The sequence below is a fragment of the Bos mutus genome, chromosome 28 (assembly GCF_027580195.1).
Source record: "Bos mutus isolate GX-2022 chromosome 28, NWIPB_WYAK_1.1, whole genome shotgun sequence".
Classification (NCBI taxonomy): Eukaryota; Metazoa; Chordata; class Mammalia; order Artiodactyla; family Bovidae; genus Bos; species Bos mutus.
The window spans coordinates 16,342,127-16,364,968 of NC_091644.1; the positions used below are offsets into that span (position 1 = coordinate 16,342,127).

Sequence of the window (22,842 nt, forward strand, 5' to 3'; positions counted from 1 at the left end):
GGAGGAAGGAGAGTGATGAATAGATGAAGCACAGAGGGTTTTAAGGGCAGTGAAAATACTCTAATGATGGAAAAATGTCACCCGTTTGTCCAAACCCATAGAATGTACAACACCAAGAGTGTACCCTGAGGAAAACCGAGGACTTTAGCTGATGATGATACGTCAGTGTAGGTTCATTAGTTGTAACAAAGATAGCCCTCTGGTGGAGGATATTGCTAATGGGAGAGCCTATGCATGTGTGGGGACTAGGGGTAATTGGAAAATCTCTGTATTTTCAGTTTTGCTGTGAACATAAAACTTCCCTTAAAAAGTTGTAATGTGAGTCCTTAATGATCCAAGGACTCATCTAACTTAGACTGGTGTGGAATGTTAATACAATTACAGAACCCCATGATTATTCTGGCAATGCAGTATTTAAAGCTTCTAGAGAAAACAGCTTAGTGGTGCTTTCTTTCTACAGTATGAAAAGGCAAAGAAAACCTACTTGCAAGCCTGTAAGAGATCACCTTCATGCCTTACCTGGCTAGGACTGGGAATCGCCTGTTATCGGGTAAGAGTATGAGGTATTGAGACTAGCCTGTGCATACAGCTGACCTTGACTCCTTGGCCTTCCAGGCATCCATGGGGTTTGAATGATGGTGGGAAGGCTATCAGGGCAATCTTCTCTAATAAAAAGCTGCTCTTCAAAGCTGTTCAGTAGAAAACTGAAGTTCAATCTGAACTACAAAAATAAAATGTTCTTTAAAAATCTCACAAAAACTAGAGTGTGAAGCTATATAATAAAAAAAATTAATGTTATTTGGTACATAAGCTCGTAATTTTATGATGTTACCTGTAAGAGAAAAGTGATATAGGATGTGAAGAATCTACTCAATTAAAGAAGCTAATTGATACTTATTAAGCTCTGTGGCCCTTCTATATTCGGGAAAAGTAGCTACAGCTTCTGGTAGATCTTCTGTTCCTCTGCCACTGAAAACTCTTTAGTCACCCTTCCCTCCTTTCCTCTAATCTTTGAAAGAGGCATGCATTCTCCTGTTCTGGTCTAACTCCTTCATGCGTGTTTGTGGTCTTTCTCTCTCCTTTTCTCCTAATCCCTAACTTTATTAATATTTTCTTTTTTTTTATTTACATCGTTAAGCTTTCCTTCTCACTCAGCTCTTTCCATGTACTTTCCTCCTTCTTCAACAACAGCCACCTCCCTGGTTGTTACCCTTAACCAAAAGAGTGTTTATGTGCTTTGATTCCTATCCATCATTGCTGTTTTGTTTTTTAAATCATAAAAGTAAAATATGATCATTATAGAAAATATAGATGATACACAATATGAAGAAAACATGAAAGTATTCTTAATCCCGCCACTGATGATAACCAATGATGTTAACATTTGAATGCAATTTCCTCCAGTCTTTTTTGGTACATATATGGTGCTAGTGGTAAAGAATCTGCCTGCCAGTGCAGGAGACATACGAGACACATGTTTGATCCCTGGGTTGGGAAGATCCCCTGGAGGAGGGCATGGCAATGCACTCCAATATTCTTGCTTGGAGAATCCCACGGACAGAGGAGCCTGGTGGGCTATAGTCCATGGGGTTGCAAATAGTTGGACATGACTGAAGTGACTTAGCATGGAAGTAATTTTAATGTATAAGATTGTAAATAATATATTTGCTGCCTTGTAATCTTTTTTCTACTTGACAATATAGCATTGGTACTTTCTCACATCATCAAATAGTCTAAAACATGAATTTCGATAACTGTGTAGTATTCCCTGGTTTGGATGAATAAGTAAGATTACCATGTAATTTATCATATAAACCTGGACTTTTAAGAATGTAAAGGGCAATATTAATAATTACACTGGGGTATAGCCAACTGGGACATGTGATCACTTATATAGAAGCCGTATGCCCTCTGTTCCACCTTCCCAGAAAGGATGTAAAACAACTGTTGGTGTTAAAAACCAAACAGCACTTTCGAAAGTACAAGAAACCAGCTATATAAACTAGTCAGCATAAATCATGCTTCTGTTTAAGTAGCATGAAAATATTTTTATTGATATAGAAATTCAGAAAAACTTGTGTTAAGCCCTACTGCTAAGATGTCCAAGTAATCTCTGCCCGCAATGAGTGTTTCAGTCATAGTTATTCTGTATCTACCTGTGGGTATATCACAATTTACTTGACCAGCCGCTTAGTATTGGACTTGTCATTAGTTTCTATAATTATTATAAATAAAGCAGGAATAAACATTCTTAGACATAAATCTCTGTGCTTAATTCTGTTATTTCCTTAGGATATATTCATAGAGAATGTAGAAAAATGTTAGTCTTTATACTGTCAACTTGTGTTCTAGAAAGGCTATATACTGATTTTTACTCTGCCAGGTATGAGAATCCATTTTACTGTTAACTTCATCAACAATGGGCGTTATCTTTTGCCAATTTGATATGTATCTTTTTTTCTGGCTGTGCCGCACAGATTGTAGGATCTTAATCCCCTGACCAGGGATTAAACCTGGGCCCTTAGCAGTGACAGCATGGAGTCCTAACCACTGGACCACTGGGGAATCCCAATATGTATCTTAATTTACATTTTCATCACTAAAGAAGTTGAAATCATGTGATACAAGTATTTCTTTACTTGTAAATTATATGTTCATTTCCTAGGTTGCATTTACCCTTCACTTCCTTGCAATTGGATGTATAACCCTAACACTTGGCTGAAACTTCTCTGACAAGGACCACATATAACTTCCTAATTGCCAAATGCAGTAGACTCTTAGATGAATTCTCTGTGACACTTAACCTGCTGACTGCTAACTTCTTGAAGCCCTCTCCTCCAATGACTTCCACAAGGGTGTCCTTCTCAGCCATTTTGCTGACTCCTGGTCTTTTACCCACCATAATTGTTGGGTCCTCCTGGGTTCTATAGCCAGCTCTTCTCCTGTCACCGTATTTCTTCTCACTAAGAAATATCATCCACCCCAGTGGGCTTAACTACCGCTTGTGCCCCAGTGAATTCTAAAGTTTCAGTTCCTAACACTTTCATGTTCTGACCCTTATGTCAAACGGCTCCCTTTGGTGGAACCCGAGACCCCTCATAATGTACATATCCAAAGTATAACCTAACTTGTCTCTGAAGGATTCTGACTTTCCTTAAGCCTGTAAGTTCCCCTTTATTCCCTGTGTCAGTGAATGGGACTAAATGAACTCTGTCAACCAAGCCAGAAACTTACAAGCTCTCCTAGTCTACTTCCATTACTTTTAATTAGGCACTGAATACCCTATTAATTTTGTCTCCTAAACATCTCTCGAATCTGTTCTCTCCTCTCATCCTACTTTTGCTGCTCGAATTCAAGCTTTATCCCCTTTACTTGCTAGGCTGGTCTCCTGTCCTCCCTCAGTTCATCTGCTGCGTTGTTGTTATCAAAGTGGTCTTTAAAATATGCACATACCTATTACTTCCCTATTTAAACCCTTCAATACTACCCCTTGTTTCAGAATAATAATCAGATTTTTTTTTGAATGATCTGGTCTCTCCTGAACTCTTTCAGTGTTATCACTTCCTCTGTTCTCTTTCTCTCTCACCTTATTTCTGTCTCCCCCACCCATCTCTTCTCCAGCCACACAGGTTTATTAAGAGTTTCCTGAGCATGCCATTCTCTCCGAAGCCTCCATGCTTCTGTATATGAAATTCCTCTTACCTGGAATGCCTTGAAATATAGCTAACAAACTCTTATTTATTCGTCAAGATTGACTTCAGCAATGTTTCTTCTCTGAAGCCATCCTTTACTCTCAGGAAGAACTATTCCTCTGTCCCTCCACTAAATTATATATACATACATGTATGTGTGTGTGTGCGTGTGCTTGTTTTGTTTCAGAACTCTTCATGTGTTTGAGTTTTCATTTTGTCTTAACTTGTTATATATCGGTCATAAAAGGGCAAAGGTTGTATTTTTTTCTTTTGTATTTGAGAACAAAGGTTGTATTTTTTTCTTTTGTTCAAATTATCTAGCATATTGCCTGGCACAGAGTAAAGCCTTAGCGAGTATAGGTTGATTAAATAATTAATATCTCCAAGACATTTAAAGTGTGGGAAAATGTATGGGCATTTTTGAAAGGCCGTTGTTCATATTGTCTTGGGCCTAGAAACCTATTATCATCTTTTATAAAGTAGGAAAATGAACAGCAGTTTTACTAGGGAGAGAGAAGTATTTTATCCTTTCCTTAGGTGGCCTTTTGGAAGATTTTACAAAGCAAACTCACCATATTAGGAGCAACAATGATATCCATGTGCCCAGAGCTCAGGGAGCACCCTAGAATCTCTGAATATTTTATAGATTGCTCAAGACTGTGCTATCAATAACTAATGTTAGGGGAAAGAGGAGCTTTCTGACCAATAGTAATTTGACAGACTAATAGGACTTTGACTTAAGAAAGGGATACATGATGTAAATGAAACAACTACAGATGTGTCTGACATCCCATTGTGTACAGGGAAATCACTGAATGATGCACATATGATAGTGAATACTTTTGGTTTTTTCATCCCTGGCACCTGAAGCTCCATGGGGCATGGAAGCCCTCATGGGCCTGCTGTAGAGAGAGGGAAGAAGAGGGGTATAAATTGAGAGCCCAGCAGACAGGGCTCCAGATTCGCCTACCTGATTTTTTTTTCAGTAGTATTTTTTTCTGCATGCTCCTTATTTACTTAATTATTTTTGGCCACATGTGGTCTTAGTGGCAGCATGTGGAATCTTTGTTGTGGCATGTGGGATCTTTGCAGCACATGGGCTCTTCCTCGTGGAAGCATGCTTCTCTCTGTTGTGGTGAGAGGGCTCAGTTGTCTCATGGAATGTGGGATCTTAGTCCCCCAGCAAGAATCGAACCCACATCCCCTGCACTGGAAGGTGGATTCTTAACCACTAGACCACCAGGGAAGTCCCCTACCTGACTTTGTAATCAGAGCAGTTCTACTTTTAACTCGTTCATATATGGTAACACCACCACAAAAGATTTTGTTTGAACAATGATTTTTGTTGCTAATTTTTTTTTAAGTTGGAAATTATTAGTATGGGTCACATATACACCAGTACTATTTGGACATAGCATTTTCAGCTGAACAGATTCTAGCTGGCTTAAGTGGAAATTTCTCTGACTTAACAAATCACGTATCTTCTTTTTCTTTCAAGCTGGAGGAGCTCACAGAGGCTGAGGATGCTCTCTCTGAAGCCAATGCTTTGAACAACTACAATGCTGAAGTGTGGGCATATCTGGCTCTGGTCTGCCTGAAAGTGAGTGTTTATTATCATTACACAGTGTCCTTGGGCAGAGAGGTGAGGGGCCAAGTAAAGAAAGGGATAGTGGGAAGGCCATCAATTCACGATAGTTGAGGTTTGATGAGCTTAGATTTGGTCATTTTACTGATGATGAAGGAGGGGCCATGTCTGGGAAGCTTCTCCTTAGAATGTGCCTGAAAATTATATGTTTAGGCGTGTTTGGAAAAGAGGTTCTAAAAACAGACGTGAGGCACTTGGACTTGGTGGTCTCAGGTGAGTGGTGAAGGGGTGGACTGGAATTGACCACCAGTGGGGGTTTCAGGTGGAGTGGGCTCTGTACGACATTTTTGAGCTGCTCATCAGGCCCAGCCCCAAGCCACACAAACCAAGCCCAGCCCAGTGTGTGCCCTGTCCCAAGATGAAGGAGCATGTACCGATCAGATCGTGGTCTGGGGCTGTAGTTAGGAGATGTGCAAGGGTTATGCAGTGGGATGGCAGATTAGATTTGGGGAAGAGAGGTTCTCCTTCTTCCCTCCTTAGCACCCCTCTCATGTTTAGGACCTCAAGTCTGGGAATTGTATAGTCACTCCATTTATGCTCTGGATCTACCAAATGTAGTATATGGTCTATAAAATCCATATAAAAATCCAGTGATTAAAAAAAAAGGCAAAGTAGCCTATAAGGGTATAGACATAAATGAATTACCAACAACAGGAACAACAGAAATCTCTGATAGACTGAATCTATTTTCCCCAAAAGTCCTATCATTTAAAACATGTACCCAATGCTGTGAAGCATTCTTCTTTGTAATTGTCTCTGACATTTTCCTCTGAGAGCAGAATTCAGGTAGATAGTTTAGCTATTCAGAAAGATAGGTTAGATATTTACCTGAGTTCTTACCTCAGCTCTGCCAAACTAATCAGGAAAGGCATGGTGTTTATATTTTAAATGTATTCAGGACTGAAGTGACTTAGCAGCAGCAGCAGTTATATTTAATGACCTGAGTTCTTGTTTCATTAAAGTAGTTTTCATTTAAGGGAATTAAAAATGGGAGTGATATTGTATCAGAATGTAACAAGGTCAGATACCAGCAAAGGAGAGTCTCTTATAGTGTTTCTGAATCATTCCTTCCTGTTGAACTGCTGGCTAAGGGTGGAAATTTGTGATAGCTGCTTTACCTGTAGGAAATAACCCTCTCATAATTAAAATAACTTGCTTCAATAACTTGCATATTAGCATAAGATTCAAATTGGGAATGATGAGAGTGGCCCTCAATTTTTTGTTGACCAACATAACACAGAACCAACAGGGGATATTGTGATTATAAGAGAAACTAACAAACTAAAAATGATCGAATTTTCTCTTTGGAGTAAATATCAGTATGAGGAATACCTGAGTTCTTACCCCAGCTCTGCCACAACTAACTGTGGGATCCTGGACAATTTATTTAAACTTGCTGGGCCTCAGTTTCTTTATCTATAAGCTAAAATGCAAGATTTCAATACTTTGCTCAGAAACTGATTGATAAAATATGGAAAAAATTACGGATATTTAAGTATAGGAGACAGGGATCAAGACCATTCCCATGGAAAAGAAATGCAAAAAAAGGAAAACAGCTGTCTGAGGAGGCCTTACAAATAGCTGTGAAAAGAAGAGAAGCGAAAAGCAAAGGAGAAAAGGAAAGATATAAGCATCTAAATGCAGAGTTCCAAAGAATAGCAAGGAGAGATAAGAAAGCCTTCCTAAGCCATCAATGCAAAGAAATAGAGGAAAACAACAGAACGGGAAAGACTAGAGATCTCTTCAAGAGAATTAGAGATACCAAGGGAACATTTCATGCAAAGATGGGCTCGATAAAGGACAGAAATGGTATGGACCTAACAGAAGCAGAAGATATTAAGAGGTGGCAAGAATAGAACTGTACAAAAAAGATCTTCACCAAGATAATCATGATGGTGTGATCACTCACCTAGAGCCAGACATCCTGGAATATGAAGTCAAGTGGGCCTTAGAAAGCATCACTACGAACAAAGCTAGTGGAGGTGATGGAATTCCAGTTGAGCTATTTCAAATCTTGGAAGATGATGCTGTGAAAGTGCTGCAATATGCCAGCAAATTTGGAAAACTCAGCAGTGGCCACATGACTGAAAAAGGTCAGTTTTCATTCCAATCCCAAAGAAAGGCAATGCCAAAAAATGCTCAAACTACCGCACAATTGCACTCATCTCACACGCTAGTAAAGTAATGCTCAAAATTCTCCAACCCAAGCTTCAGTAATACGTCAACCGTGAACTTCCAGATGTTCAAGCTGGTTTTAGAAAAGGCAGAGGAACCAGAGATCAAATTGCCAACATCTGCTGGATCATGAAAAAAGCAAGAGAGTTCCAGAAAAGCATCTATTTCTGCTTTATCGACTATGCCAAAGCCTCTGTTTGGATCACAATAAACTGTGGAAAATTCTGCAAGAGATGGGAATACCAGACCACGTGACCTGCCTCTTGAGAAACCTATATGCAGGTCAGGAAGCAACAGTTAGAACTGGACATGGAACAACAGACTGTTCCAAATAGGAAAAGGAGTATGTCAAGGCTGTATATTGTCACCCTGCTTATTTAACTTATATGCAGAGTACATCATGGGAAACGCTGGGCTGGAGGAAGCACAAGCTGGAATCAAGATTGCTGGGAGAAATATCAATACCCACAGATATGCAGATGACACCACCATTATGGCAGAAAGTGAAGAAAAACTAAAGATCCTCTTGATGAATGTGAAAGAGGAGAGTGAAAAAGTTGGCTTAAAGCTCAGCATTCAGAAAACTAAGACCATGGATCTGGTTCCATCACTTCATGGCAAATAGATGGGGAAACAGTGGAAGCAGTGTCAGACTTTATTTTTTGGGCTCCAAAATCACTGCAGATGGTGATTGCAGCCATGAAATTAAAAGACACTTACTCCTTGGAAGGAAAGTTATGATCAACCTAGACAGCATATTAAAAAGCAGAGACATTACTTTGCCAACAAAGGTCCATCTAGTCAAGGCTATGGTTTTTCCAGTGGTCATGTATGGATGTGAGAGTTGGACTTTGAAGAAAGCTGAAGGCCGAAGAATTTATGCTTTTGAATTGTGGTGTTGGAGAAGACTCTTGAGAGTCCCTTGGACTGCAAGGAGATCCAACCAGTCCATCCTAAAGGAGATCAGTCCTGGTTGTTCACTGGAAGGACTGATGTTGAAGCTGAAACTCCAATACTTTGGCCACCTGATACAAAGAGCTGACTCATTTGAAAAGACCCTGATGTTGGGAAAGACTGAGGGCAGAACGGGACGACAGAGGATGAGATGGTTGGATGGCATCACCAACTCAATGGACATGAGTTTGGGTAGGCTCCAGGAGTTGGTGTTGGACAAGGTGGCCGGGTGTGCTGCGGTTCATGGGGTCGCAAAGAGTTGGACACAACTGAGTGACTGAACTGAACTGAACTGACAATATACAGCCTTGACATGTTCCTTTCCCAATTTGGAACCAGTCTGTTGTTCCATGTCCAGTTCTGTTTCTTTTTTTTTTCTAACTGTTTCTTCTTGACCTGCATAAGATTTCTCAGGAGGCAGGTCGGTGGTCTGGTATTCCCATGTCTTTCAGAATTTTCCATAGTTTGTTGTGATCCACACCGTCAAAGGCTTTGGCATCATCAATAAAGCAGATGTTTTTTGAGAACTCTCTCATGCTTTTTCGATGATCCAGCAGATGATGAGTGAAGTCTATTAGTGAAGTCATATTATTCTCATTTAAGTCTTACATGAGTACTTCATACAAGAAATAACTAGAAGTAGTGTTCTCCCTTCATATCCAGATCTACATGCAAGTAATGCCAGTATCTGCTTCTTCCAATTCATAGAGATGGGATAAATTTTTGCAGTTAAAAACTTGGACTCTGGAGCCAGGCTGTATTGTTTTAAAACCCCATTTACTAGCTTCATAACCCTGGCAAGTTATTTATCTTCTCTGTGCCCAGACTTCTCTATCTGTAAACTGGGAATTATAAATAATAGTGTCATGTAAATAATATACAATATAAATGTAAATAATAGTGGTATATATGTAAGTAAAGCACTTTAAAAGTGTAAGTGATTAAAACAATGTAAACTACAAAGCAAGTGCTATGTGTGAGAGCTAATATTAACAGAATAGCTTCAATACTGAGAGGAACAAATGACTTATGGTGCTTTCAGGAAAAAAAAAAAAGGCCAAGTTGTCTTTCAGCTATTTGAAATGGAGGAGGAATATATATATATATTTATTTATAAGTATATATTATATTTACTATCTGGTTTTCCCCCCACCTTTCATTTTCCTGCTTCCGCTCTTCATTCAGAGGTTCTTAACCAAGAAGCTGTGGAATCTTCTGCTTTAGGTAGCAATGGCGGCAGTGTGCCTTCTCCTTTGAATGATTATGGTATGTCATCATCACTAAATTGTGCTGTTTTTTCAGGCTGGACGGCAACTGGAAGCTGAGCAGGCCTACAAGTACACGATGAAGGTATGATGCAGATACCTTTGCTATTTGTAGTATACTGACGTTGGGAATGCTAGGAGGAAGGTGCTGGCTTAATTCAGGACTTGACTTCACAGCATTTCATGATATGAAGATTTTCTAGAGGACTTTCTTACCATCTTTGCCATACCCCACATATTACCATGGGATATCTTTTTTTTTACCCTCCATGGGCCTCATTATCCTCACATACAAAATGAAGGTGTTCTTCTAGTCCAGCAGTCAGCAAATTTTTCTGTAAAGGGCAAAATAGGATTTGTGGGCCACGTGGTCTCTCTTGTAGCTACCACACTGTGCCCTTGAGGTGCAAAAGCAGCTACAGGCAATATGCAAACAAATGAGCACAGCTGTATTTCGAATAAAACTTTACTTACAAAAACAGGCAGCAGGCTGGATTTGGCTCATGAGCTATTGCTTGTGAATCCCTGGTCTAGTCTATCAGTTATGATTGCAAATAATGTGATTTGGAAGCCAGTGGCTTAAACAAATTAGGAGTTTTATTTTTTCTCATCTAATGAAAAGTCCAGAACATACTGGTACCACAGCTCCACAGTGTTAACAGAAACCCAACCTCTTTCTGTTTCACCCATCATAACATGAAGTTCCCAGCCCTTACAGTTGCAAGACAGCCATTGTACCTCAAGCTATCACATGCATATTTCAAGTATAGTAAAGATCAAAGCAGGCAAAGGACAAAAGGGCCACACTAGCTATTTCACCTCCCTTTAAAGAGATGTGACTTTAGCTTATATTTCATTGATCACAACTGAAATTATTGCTAGCTGCAAGGGAAACTCTGTCGCTTTTTAGTTGCCTACATTGCTGCCCTGAAAAGAAATCAAGATTTTGTTAGTAAAAGAAGAGAGTGGATTTGTAGGCAACTAGATGTGTCCATTACACATTGAGATTTTAAAATTAAATTCAAATCTAATGATTTTGATTCCTATGTATTTTATTCCTGTCTCTCACCTGCCAAGAATATATTTGGGTATTAGGGTAAATTTTTTAAAAATAAACTTTTTTTTTTACACAAGAAAAATGCACAAATTGTGAGCATTCATACCATGTAAATTTTTGTAAAGTGGACACTTCCATGTAACCAGCACAGTGTTCTGTTCTGAGGACTTTTTAATGGAGTTACCATGAAACACAGAATATAGGAAGAGCCAATTCCAACCTGAGGAACTATGTTCTTTAGCTGTGGCCCCACAAATAAGGAATCTCCACATAACTATGTCAGGGGTGACGTATGTGTTCTTCCCTTCTACCTCTTACACAGTTAAAACTGAAAGATGAGAATCTGCTTGCAGAGCTCCACATGGTTCAGGAGACGGTTGGCTTTGGAAATCCATCTTTCTGACATCCTTCTACCTGAAGAATTTTCTGCATAGGATGCTGAGCCCCTTTCTTTCCAAGAGAAATTAAACCCTGGATGTTTTACCAGAATAAAGACTGGGGATAAAGAAAGAAAGGATCATCAATATAACTGATACCCATTCATTTATTTCCATTGTTTTACTGAATGGCTATTGTTACTGGATGTTTCACTGTTTGACAGTTAACTGGATGGCAATAAAAAAAAATCTAAATAAAAAACTCAGAATTCATCAGTTATGGTATGCTGAGATATACATAAGAATATAACTATTTGTGTGTGTGTGCATAAGTAAGGTATAGTATGTTCATTATTAGTTTCAGGTGAAAGCTTATCAGAATTACTCCTGTAGGAAGTCAACTGCTAAGATCTGTGGCCAGGTTCACTTACTGGAACTTAGGAATTAAGGCATCATTTTCTAAGGTGGGTGGAAAGGAAGAATGCTGTGCTGGGTCACTGCATTAGGACAAAGAGCACATGAGTCGTGCCCAGATCTAACAGTGAACAGAGAAGCTGAATCGAGTGGTCTTTGCTTACAGTATCTTCATGGATGTAAATCACAAGGGCTCCATGAAGGATCCATTACTCTCTAATAGATATAAAACTCCTCACAATTGAGGCCGTTATTCTAGGGCTAGAAATGACAAAGGAACCATACCTCACCCTTGTCCTCTTGGATCAGTGCACAGCAAAACCAAAAATAGAGGCTTCCTGTCTTTATTTTTTAAAGGAGGACACAGAGAATAAGAGGGACATGGAAAAACAGGAGGGGAAGTGAGAGGCACATTGGTAAACACAGGATAAAATCAACTCTACATTCATTTATAGTTCTTCTCTAGTCTCAGCCCTAATGCTACCTCCTTTATGAAGTCTTCCTGAGGAATTACTAGGTTCACCATCTCTTCTGCTCACCCCAAGACTGTGTACTGACCACCCCTAGTTACTCTGATGTAACCTCACCGTCTCTCCCCGCCGGCCCACAACCGCCTGCCCCTCCACCTCCCGCCACGACTGTCAGCTGCCTAGGGGCAAGGACAGCCCTCTTTCATCTTTGCGTTCTCTGGCACTGCGCCTAGGCCCTAACTGGTGCTCGGAAAACATTTGCTGGAAGGATGGATGGTGGCCTTCTCTGCTGGTCTCAAAGCGGTCTCAAAGAATCTGCCGCAATACGTAAGACCCGGGTTTGATTCCTGGGTCAGGAAGATCCCCTTGAGGAAGGAATGGCAACCCACTCCAGAATTCTTGCCTGGGAAATCCCATGGACCCAGGAGCCTGGTGGGCTACGATGCATAGGGTCGCAAAGAGTCGGACACGGCTGAGTGATTAACACTTTCACTTCACCCCTTTCCGGGATTCTCCCAGTATTCCTCCCTCGGGCAGAGACCCACAGAGCAGTGAGGGCCGGAGATCCCACCGGGCTCGGCTCGCAGAGCATTCCCAAGTTGTACCGCTCCTTCTTCGTGGCAGTTAAGACACCTTAAGGCTCTCCGTGTTGTGTTACGGAAGTGCAGGGACGGGACCGGAAGAGGCGGGGCGAGTGGACAATTCCGCCTCCGGTACCAAGGTGCCTGGTCTGGAGTGGCGGAGAGTTGAAGTCCGCGGTTCTTCAGCGTTGAGCCTTCTGGTGGGTTGTCCGCGCAGCCGGAGGCCGTAGAGCGGATTCGCTCCGGCTCCGGGAAGCTCCGAGGCGTCGCAACTGGCGCACAGGCCCCGGGGCCCGCCGGCTGCGCCATGGTCCAGCTCAGTGAGTGCTGGGGGCCTTGGGAGACCTTCCGGGCGGTCGTGGGGATAAGAGGGCGTGTGGACTGACTGGAGCTGCGCTCTCCTAGACGAGCTAGAGACAGTCCGTACCTGAAACTGCACACGTTTGATTCTGCCCTCAGTGGTTTTCTTGTTCGCTTTTAAAGTTTTCGCTGAACTCCTATGAGATAAATGGCGTTCATTTTATAGATGAGGCAGCTGGGCTTCAGCTTGTTCCAGAGACAGTAAATAGCAGGCCTGTGTTGAGTGCGTTGGGTATAGCTGGAGTGTTTAAGAGGAGTTTCACAAAGAAAGGGTTTCTGAGTCAGACTGACAAGAATTGGTTGAAAGGAAGGACATTTTGGGCTTCCCTGGTGGCTCAGAGGTAAAGAATCTGCCTGCAGTGCAGGAGACCCGGGTTCGATTTCTAGATCGGGAAGATACCCTGGTGGAGGGCACAGGCAACCCACTCCAATAGTCTGCCTAGAGAATCCCATGGACAGAGGAGCCTGGCTGGCTGCAGTCCATAGGGTCGTACAGAGTTGGACACGACTAAAGCGACTAAGCAGCAGCAGTAAGGACATTTCAGTGGATAAAGGGGGCTGTCTCATTTCATTTTCTGCATTTTGTGCACTCGATTCTTGTGTCTTAACCACTTATTTGTCTACAGCTACTGTCCTTTGCAAGGCCTACCGTGGAGGCCACTTAACCATCCGCCTTGCGCTCGGTGGCTGTACCAACAGGCCTTTCTACCGCATCGTGGCTGCTCACAACAAGTGTCCCAGGGATGGCCGTTTCGTAGAGCAGCTGGGCTCCTATGATCCAATGCCCAACAGTCATGGAGAGAAACTCGTTGCTCTCAACCTGGACCGGATCCGGCATTGGATTGGCTGTGGAGCCCACCTCTCAAAGCCTGTGGAAAAGCTTCTGGGTAACTCAGCTAAGCTTACCTCTTTGAGGGGATTTTAAATTGAAGTCATTTCCAAGATGATGAGAATTAAGAATGATTTTCACTATCTCCAGGCTAATCAGGACTGGAGGGAGAACTGAAATTGATCTAGTTGCCCGTTGAAATCTGGAGATTCCTTTTGTAGAGACTTCATGAGACCTTTTGGATGACTGAGATTTTATGCTAAAAAAAATGGGAATGGTGTGTCTTGCATGACTGTCAGTTGATCATTTTTTCAAGTAAGGAAAATAGTGTTAAGAAGTAGACAACATCCATTGTGACCTTGCAGTAAATGGAAGGAAGGGAGCTGGGGGAAGAGGTAAAAACATTTTGGCAAGTAAGGAATTTGTTTTGAAGCTTTGTCTTGGATCAAATCTCTGCTAGACTTCAGTTAAGTGAAACTAAGTTCCCAGGTAAACATTAGTTTGTATTGTTATAATGAATGAAAATCCTGTTACTTTTAGGTCTTTCTGGCTTTTTCCCTCTGCACCCGATGGTGATCACAAATGCTGAGAGGCTGCGACGGAAACGGGCACAAGAAGTCCTCTTAGCGGCTCAGAAAACAGATACAGAGGCTACAGAAACAAAAGAGAACTGACTTCAGTGAACATAGCAGTGGAAACAAACTTGAAGTCCTCTTAAAATACTTGTGCAGAACACTTAGTTTTATTATTTAGAGGTCAATAAATGGAATTTTTTAAGTCATCCATGATCATCTGGCCTGATCTGAACAGAGCCCTGGGAGAAGTTTGTTCTTGATCGACATAAAGCTGGGTATAGATACTAATTAATTCTTCCAGCCTTCTTGAGGGGAAAGACAGTGGCTGTGGGGGAGGTTGGACTCTAGGTCCCCTGGGCAACTTTATAGCCTACTACCTTCCAAGATTTCCCTGTTTCAAAGTCCCCAACCAGCATGTTTGTGTCCTTTCCAAGTATTTCCTTCTTTAATCATTTATGGTCATCCCACCAACTCAAGAATACAATTACTTCACTTACTGTTTTTGTAATTGCAGATTTACATTGTCTTGTCAACACACAATTTCAAATTTACAAAGGTAGTTTGTTACATGCTTTTAGGCTCTAATCTACTTTTTAAAGAAAGAATAACTGGAAGAAAGTAAAGTACCTATGTACAACTTCCATGCAAGGTTATTGGTGAGAATTATAAGGTATCATGAAATTAGGTAGGATTGTCTCCAGTTTATCAGTGGGGAAGCTGAGGTTCAGAAGTAGAAACTCGGTCAAGGCCACACAGTTTTAGTATTGGGCAGAACAGAGTCAGACCCCAGTGTTCCTACCTGGAGAGCCCTTTCCAACATGTTATGTCTGTAGTGGGGGTAGTGAGTAAAGATAAAGGGCTTTTCAAAAGTCCACTTTAAAAGTCAATGACAAAATTAGGTTGAGGTATCATGGTTAATATAAATGACTGGTTGTGTCTCCCAAAAGCCTGTTATCTGTTCCACCATAACTGTAGCAGGGTTAGATGGCTTTAGTTGTCACACTGAATAATATAAATTTCATAATCTGGTGTAAAACTAAAATATGGGAGATTTATAGAGGAGATTCTAAAGCCCTATTGTTGTACCAACCTATTCTCAGTTTTGTATTCTGAGAATAATTGCCAGCCACCTCAAACTCAGGTCATCAAGGCTCTCTGAGTTGTCACTGGATGGCCTCCACTTGCTTTGGGGAGGATTTAAAGGCAGGACAGGCAGAGAGCAACTGACTTTATGGGAGTTTGATCTTGAAGGTAGGAAAAAGAAATGCTTTGAAAACCATTTCAAAGTTTAAAGGAGAATAGTCTACCCTGGAGAGTTTGAAGTCTTTGGAGAAACCTTAACTGGTAGAGTAGAGGAGAATGTTGGAGAAGGCAATGGCACCCCACTCCAGTACTCTTGCCTGGGAAGTCCCATGGACAGAGGAGCCTGATAGGCTGCAGTCCATGGGGTCACAAAGAGTTGGACGTGACTGAGCGACTTCACTTTCACTTTTCACTTTCATGCATTGGAGAAGGAAATGGCAACCCACTCCAGTGTTCTTGCCTGGAGAATCCCACGGACGGGGGAGCCTAGTGGGGTGCCCTCTATGGGGTCGCACAGAGTCAGACACGACTGAAGGGACTTAGCAGCAGCAGCAGCAGCAGAGGAAAATGTAATTCTGGAAAGTATTGACCAATGAAGGGAACTGATGTGAAATAGGTATTATTTTGAGCTGATGAATTTCTGCTAATTCGCGTATTCACTTTGTGCCCTGGTCTGTCTTGTCTTTAAGACACACATATGGAAACTTCTGTGTAAGCTCATCCTCTCCCTGATTTCCGAAGTTTCCTCTAGTCCTCTTGCTTTGGATTTCCAGGCCCAGATTTTTCACCAATTCTTGGATGATTGCATCTGTCTGTCTTGCTACCATCTCAAATCCAACAAGCTCAAACCCACGTCTGCACTTTAGAAAGCCTTTGTTGCTAAAGCTTATATTTTTATCAAGATGGGGGTTTGGATCATGTTATCTCCACCAAAGTGGAAGGTGATTCAGGAACTGGAAGGTGAATGGAAATGATTCTGTAATAAATGTCAAATCTAGAACTATCAATTAGAGAATTTTTAGAAGACTGGTATTTTGTGCTTTTTGTTTAATGTAGGTTTTTACAATTGCAGGGCTCAAGGGAAAGTCCCTGCCTAGCAGTCCCAACTTGTTGTTCAGTCACTCAGTCGTGTCCAACTCTTGACGACCTCATGGACTGTAGCATGCCTATTCTTCACTCTCTCCCAGAGTTTGTTCAGACTCATGTCTATTGAGTCAATGATGCCATCCAACCATCTCATCCTGTTGTCCCCTTCTCTTCATGCCCTCCGTCTTTCTCAGCATTGGGGTCTTTTCCAATTAGTCGGCTCTTCACATCAGGTGGTCAAATTATTGGTGCTTCAGCATCAGTCTTTCCAATGAATTTTCAGGGTTAATTTCCTTTAGGATTGACTGGTTTGATCACTGTGCTGTCCAAGGGACTCTGGAATCTTCTCCAGCACTACAGTTTGAAAGTATCAATTCTTCAGCACTTAGCTTTTTTAATACTGTCTAGGTTTGTCATAGCTTTTCTTCCAAGGAGCAAGCGTCTTTTAGTTGTATGGCTACAGTCACCATCTGCAGTGATTTTGGAGCCAAAGAAAAAGTCAGTCACTGTTTCTGTTTTTTCCCTATTTGCCATGAAGTGATGGGCCTGGATGTCATATCTTGGTTTTTTGAACATTGAGTTTTAAGCCAGCTTTTTCACTCTTTCACCCTCATCAAGAGACTCTTTAGTTCTTCACCTTCTGCTATTAGGGTGTTGTTATCTACATATCTGAGGTTTTCGGTATTTCTCTCTGCAATCCTGATTCCAGCTTGTGATACATCCAGCCCAGCATTTCGCATGATTTACTCTGCATGTAAGTTAAATAAGAAGGGTGACAATTTACAGTCTTGACTGACTCCTTTCCCAATTTGGAACCAGCCCATTGTTCCACGTCTGGTTCTAACTATTGCTTCTTGTAGTAGTGTAGTTAATCGCTTAGTTGTGTCTGACTCTGCCACCCCATGGACTGTAGCCTGCCAGGCCCCTCTGTTCAGTCCATGGAATTCTCCAAGCAGGAATACAGGAGTGGGTTGCCATTCCTGTCTCCAGTGGATCTTCTCCACTGGGGTATCGAACCCAGGTCTCCATTGCAGGCCGATTCTTCACCGTCTGAGCTACAGGGAAGCCCATACAGGTTTCTCAGGAGGCAGGTAAGGTTGTCTGGTATTACCATCTCTTTTAAGAATTTTCCACAATCTGTTGTGATCCCCAAATTTAAACCAAATGAGATTGCCAAATGCTGATGTGTCGCTGTTTTTTACTGGAAAAAAAGGCAAAAAGAAAGCAGCGCTAGGTTCAACCTAATATGAACCTTTACACTGTTGCATAAACTGAGCTGGGACATTGGGGAAAAGGTAGGGATGAGGTTTTCAGAGTAAGGGGAGGACGTCCGGAGCTCAGAGAACTTGTGGAAGGAGATTGCGGTGATGGGAAACTCACCGCCTCAATCCTGGCAGTCCCGTTTGGCCACGCCCCCATCCCTCTACGGCCGTAAAGTGCAGCGGCGTGACCCCGCCTCTTCCGGCGCCTCTTGTGACGCTAGCGCCTCGGGCTTTTTGCGCGGGAAAAGGTAGGCGCTCTTGAGCTGTACTTAGTGTGGCTGGGTCAGGTGTTTTCGCTGAGCCCGCCGCCCCCTTCGCACCGCTGCCGACCATGGGGCTTCTGGAACTGTGCGAAGAACTATTCGGCACCGCCGACCTTTACCAAGTATTGGGAGTGCGGCGCGAGGCCTCAGACGGCGAGATCCGACGCGGCTATCACAAGGTGTCCCTGCAGGTGCACCCGGATCGGGTGGGCGAGGGCGACAAAGAAGACGCCACCCGCCGCTTCCAGGTGCGCTAGACTCTATCCACGGCCGCCCGGGCTTCCCTCCGTCTTATGACCGCCCTGCCTCTCGGGGTAGAGTGAGCCGAGCCCGGCCTGGCGTTTTCTAATCTTTATTTCTCGCGGCGCGGTTTCAGTGAGAGGCGGAAGGGTGATTTTAGTGTACTCTTTCCCGCAGATCCTTGGAAAGGTCTACTCCGTTCTGAGTGACAAAGAACAGAGAACATTATACGATGAACAGGGAACAGTGGACGAGGATTCTGATGTGCTCAGCCAAGACCGGGACTGGGAGGCCTACTGGAGATTACTCTTTAAAAAGGTAAAGAACTCTGGGGATTTTCTTACGACCGTTCCCATTTCTCATTCAATAAACCTTTATTGAATGCCTCTAAGACCTTGCGTTTTGTGTTGTTAAGAATGAGGATTTTTTATTTGGTCTCTAAATATTAGAGAGACCCACTTCTTTGAAGAAGGGCAAATTTATCTAAGCGTTCTGTTGAACCGTGTATATATGTGTGTTATAACACATGCACGTACATACATAGATGCACACACTTACTGAAATGGGCCTTTAACTCTTGGTGTAGAGTGTAGTGAAAGGGAGACATTACATTTTTTTATAATATATGCTTTATTTTACAAAGCCAGGTGTAAGCCCCAAGTATTTTTCTGGGTCTCTTCTCACCTTTGGAAACTTCACTTAAATTTTCCTGGTGTGTAGCTTAGCAATTCTGAAGATTGGACTAGGGAGAACTCTAGAAAATCTTTAGCGTAGAAAATTTGCTTCCTTGCAACAATTTCAACTCAAGCAGCTGTTGTATTTGGGGAGAAATATTTTGACACCTGAGTTAACTTTTTTCTTGTATTCCGATTATTTAAAATTAACTTTGAATCAAAGTTACAGCATGTGTCTCTCATTTGTTCAGATATCTCTGGAAGACATTCAGGCTTTTGAGAAGACATACAAAGGTTCTGAAGAAGAGCTGACTGATATTAAACAGGCCTATCTGGACTTCAAGGGTGACATGGATCAGATTATGGAGTCTGTGCTGTGTGTGCAATACACAGAAGAACCCAGGATAAGGCACATTATTCAACAAGCCATTGATGCTGGAGAGGTCCCATCCTATAATGCCTTTGTCAAAGAATCGAAGCAGAAGATGAATGCAAGGAAAAGGAGGGTAAGATTTTGAATGCCATTTACTATTTATATCTTGACTACTTCCCAAAAGAATTTGAGGATATATATAAAAACGAAAATATATATAAGACTGCTGAAATAAAGATAAGGCTTAACTGCTTTTCTGGTTGCCATCTAACTTAATGAGCTCACTAAGAGAAACTTTTTTTCCCTACTCTGTTGTGCTCAAAAGGATTTTACTTCGTGGATTAGATAATCAGTATCATTTGAAAGTAGCACTGAAATATTCTTCATATGGGCCAATTTTTTTAACCTTGCTGAGGCATTCTAAGGCAATAAAGTAACAGAATCCAGATACCTAGGCTCCACATTCTCACTTGGTTAAGGGGTGAGAAGGTGACAGAGACTGTAGGATTATGTCTTATTAATTCAAATTCCTGTATTCTTGCCCAGTTTTGATGGCAACCCATTCCAGTACTTTTGCCTGGAAAATCCCATGGAGGAGCCTGGTAGGCTCGTCCATGGCGTCGCAAAGAGTCGGAGATGACTGAGTGACTTCACTCACTTCGATTCTTGAGTTGGACCCAGAATATACATTCAAAAAAAAAAAAAAAATGGGGAGATGGGGTGAGTGAAAAAAAAAAACAACCAAAAACCAGTTTATTTTGATAATGATGTATTTCCAAACACCCTTTGAGGTACAATTTTGTAGAGTATCAAGGATTGTGGTTTGTGTGTCCTTTTCACCCATATTAAACTGGGGAGTTGGTAAGGGGAAGGACGATGGCAAGGGAAAGGAGCTTAAGGACATCTGGGGTTCAGGAGGGAGCAGATTCAAGGTAACAAATACCTGTGCCTCTGGTCTTTAGGGGAAGACCGGACTGGTATTAAAGTCACTCTTGCCTCAGCCTGGCTTTCATAATGGGAACTCTAGGGAGAGCAGATAGTGTAAGACTGTAGCTTTTTGGTGGGTACTTTATTTGTATGGCTGAATTGGAGGTGGAGTTAGGTCTGTGGCTTTTATGTAAAAAGATGCAGGAAAAACCTGACAAGTGTGTTGAGAGAAGTGGAATGTGTATCAAGATCATCACTTTGGCTTATAGGCTACATCTGTCTAGATTTCAAGCTGACAGTTTAAGTTGGCAACTTTTTTTAGGTGAAACTGAGCACAGCTGTGTTCAGTAATAGCCTATTAGCTTGAGAAACTTCCCTAGAGTTTGAGGGGTGGAGTGGGGAATGGAATAGTTTTGACAAAGAGTTCTGCAAACTTAGAGAAAAAATAGTATTAAAAAAAATAAATTGATTTCAAGGACTGAAGTAGGCAGAGGAAACTCTTTATTAGAGTAACAAGGTCCTAACATATCATCATTCTCAGTATTAATAGTATTCATTGCTGTTTAGAAAGTTCTCTGGGGACTGGGGCCTCTCATAGTCTTAGGTGTTGCCCTGGAGAATGAACTTACTAACCTTTCCCAAGGTATTCTTGTAGTAGTTTGGAATCAGTGCCCTAGTAAAATTTGGCAAGAGGAGGTGGGTTTGAAATCTGGTAAAGAAACGTTAAAACGGAATTTGTTAGAGTTTATCCTAACTACTTAGGGGAAATTTTAAACCAGGGTTGCACTCTTGGCTACCACAAGTCACATGTAGTAAATTTGGTTTCCAGAGGAGGAATCTGAGGTGCCTGTGTCCTGGCAACATTTGAGGGCATCCTTGGTTAAGTGACCTTTCTTAGCTCTTCTAGCATTTTGTTTTCCTTACTGTCCCCCTGTGGTTTATGGAACCAAATGACCTGCTGCTGCTGCTGCTGCTAAGTCGCCTCAGTCATGTCTGACTCTGTGCGACCCCATAGAGGGCAGCCCACTAGGCTCCTCCATCCCTGGGATTCTCCAGCCAAGAATTCTGGAGTGGGTTGGCTGCCATTTCCTTCTCCAATGCAAGAAAGTGAAAAGTGAAAGTGAAGTCGCTCAGTCGTGCCCGACTCTTAGTGACCCCCATGGACTGCAGCCTACCAGGTTCCTCCATCCATGGGATTTTCCAGGCCGAGAGTACTGGAGTGGGGTGCCATTGCCTTCTCCGACTAATTGGAAAAAGAGGATCTACTGCTTGATTTTATCCTTTTAATTTATATAATCCTCAAATTGAAATGGTCTTAACAGATTTACTTTTGGGAAAGAGGGTGTATTTTTAGTATTTGCTAGGTTGGCATTGTATCTCACACGAGTTTCTGTTTTAGGCTCAGGAAGAGGCTAAAGAAGCAGAAATGAGCAGGAAGGAGTTGGGGCTTGATGAAGGAGTGGATAACTTGAAGGTAGCCATTCAGGTAAACTGTCAGGTTGTCTGTGAAGCTTACCGCCATTTCTTCCAATTTCTGCTTCTTACTGCTAATATTTCTTTGGAGTTTATATAGTATTGTAGGCATTTTGTTTTCATCTTTTAAGACATTCAGGTACCATACAGTCATCCTTTTAAAATGTACAATTCAGTGGTATAATTCAGTGGTTTTTTAGTATATTATTGATCAGGTTTTACAATCATCAGCACTATCTAATTCCAGAACATCTTCATCACTCTAAACACTAGCAGTCACTCCCTATTCTCCCTTTCAGCAACTGCTGAATACTTTATTTCTGTGGACAGTCTTGAGTTTTGAAAGCTTGTGTTTTAACTTCTTAAACAGAGCAGACAAAAGGATCGGCAAAAGGAAATGGATAATTTTCTGGCTCAGATGGAAGCAAAGTACTGCAAACCTTCCAAACGAGGAGGGAAAAAAACGACTCTCAAGAAAGAAAAGAAATAATGGAATATTCTCTTCAAAAGTCCATAGGTGTTAACTGATGCCTTTGTAGGCAAGGTACAGTCAAGATTTGAAGACAGAAGTCAACTCAACTCTTGAGAAAAGTTGTCTTTCAAGCCTAAATTATTTGGATCAACTATCTAAACCAAGTAGACTCTCTCAGCCTGGTCTTAGTTTATCCTAGAAATAGGCTGACATTCTGTGAGGTCCTCCTCTGAAGGCATTGGTGGTGATCACCGAGGGAGCGGGAGGGGAATGCTTCCCGAGAGCACTCTTCTCTGCGTCTCCTGTATGAGGAACTCTCTACCATGCAGATCTGTCCCTACCACTTTTAGCAGTTGTTATTTTGCTACGTAGGAGTGAGCTTCAGGATATTCAGTGGTGTGTGTTTTTTAGGACATGTGCTCTACCTAGCCTTCGACACTTGCTGGGCATCTGTTTTCCAAATACTTGCCAGTTTGCTTTCAGTCTTAATGTTCTTGCCTAGGTCCTCTCTTTTTTTTTTCCTCCTCAACCAAGTTTGGCACTCTTTGCTTGAGGTGTATAGGAGAAACAGGTGTTCAGATTACTTCAAGCACTT

At 41.9% G+C, this 22,842-nt stretch overlaps 3 protein-coding genes across 4 annotated transcripts in view; all 3 read left to right on the forward strand.

The window, feature by feature from the left end:
* CFAP70 (cilia and flagella associated protein 70) overlaps positions 1–11,438 on the forward strand; it is an 83,440-nt gene extending 72,002 nt beyond the window's left edge. For both annotated transcript variants that reach the window (XM_005910082.2, XM_070364547.1), the window contains exons 25-28: positions 461–550; positions 5,191–5,292; positions 9,769–9,816; positions 11,111–11,438. In XM_005910082.2, coding sequence (XP_005910144.2) covers positions 461–550; positions 5,191–5,292; positions 9,769–9,816; positions 11,111–11,191 — 321 coding nt within the window. In that variant the 3' untranslated portion in view covers positions 11,192–11,438. The remainder of the gene's footprint in view (positions 1–460; positions 551–5,190; positions 5,293–9,768; positions 9,817–11,110) is intronic.
* Positions 11,439–12,764: 1,326 nt separating this feature from the next.
* On the forward strand, positions 12,765–14,600 carry MRPS16 (mitochondrial ribosomal protein S16). The gene is made up of 3 exons (XM_005910083.3): positions 12,765–12,950; positions 13,617–13,877; positions 14,360–14,600. The coding sequence occupies exons 1-3, from the start codon at positions 12,938–12,940 to the stop codon at positions 14,491–14,493; spliced, it is 408 nt and encodes a 135-aa protein (XP_005910145.1). The 5' UTR covers positions 12,765–12,937; the 3' UTR covers positions 14,494–14,600.
* Positions 14,601–14,737: 137 nt separating this feature from the next.
* DNAJC9 (DnaJ heat shock protein family (Hsp40) member C9) lies at positions 14,738–22,842 on the forward strand. Its single transcript, XM_005910138.2, has 5 exons — positions 14,738–18,336; positions 18,506–18,646; positions 19,254–19,508; positions 21,702–21,788; positions 22,146–22,842. The coding sequence occupies exons 1-5, from the start codon at positions 18,157–18,159 to the stop codon at positions 22,263–22,265; spliced, it is 783 nt and encodes a 260-aa protein (XP_005910200.2). The 5' UTR covers positions 14,738–18,156; the 3' UTR covers positions 22,266–22,842.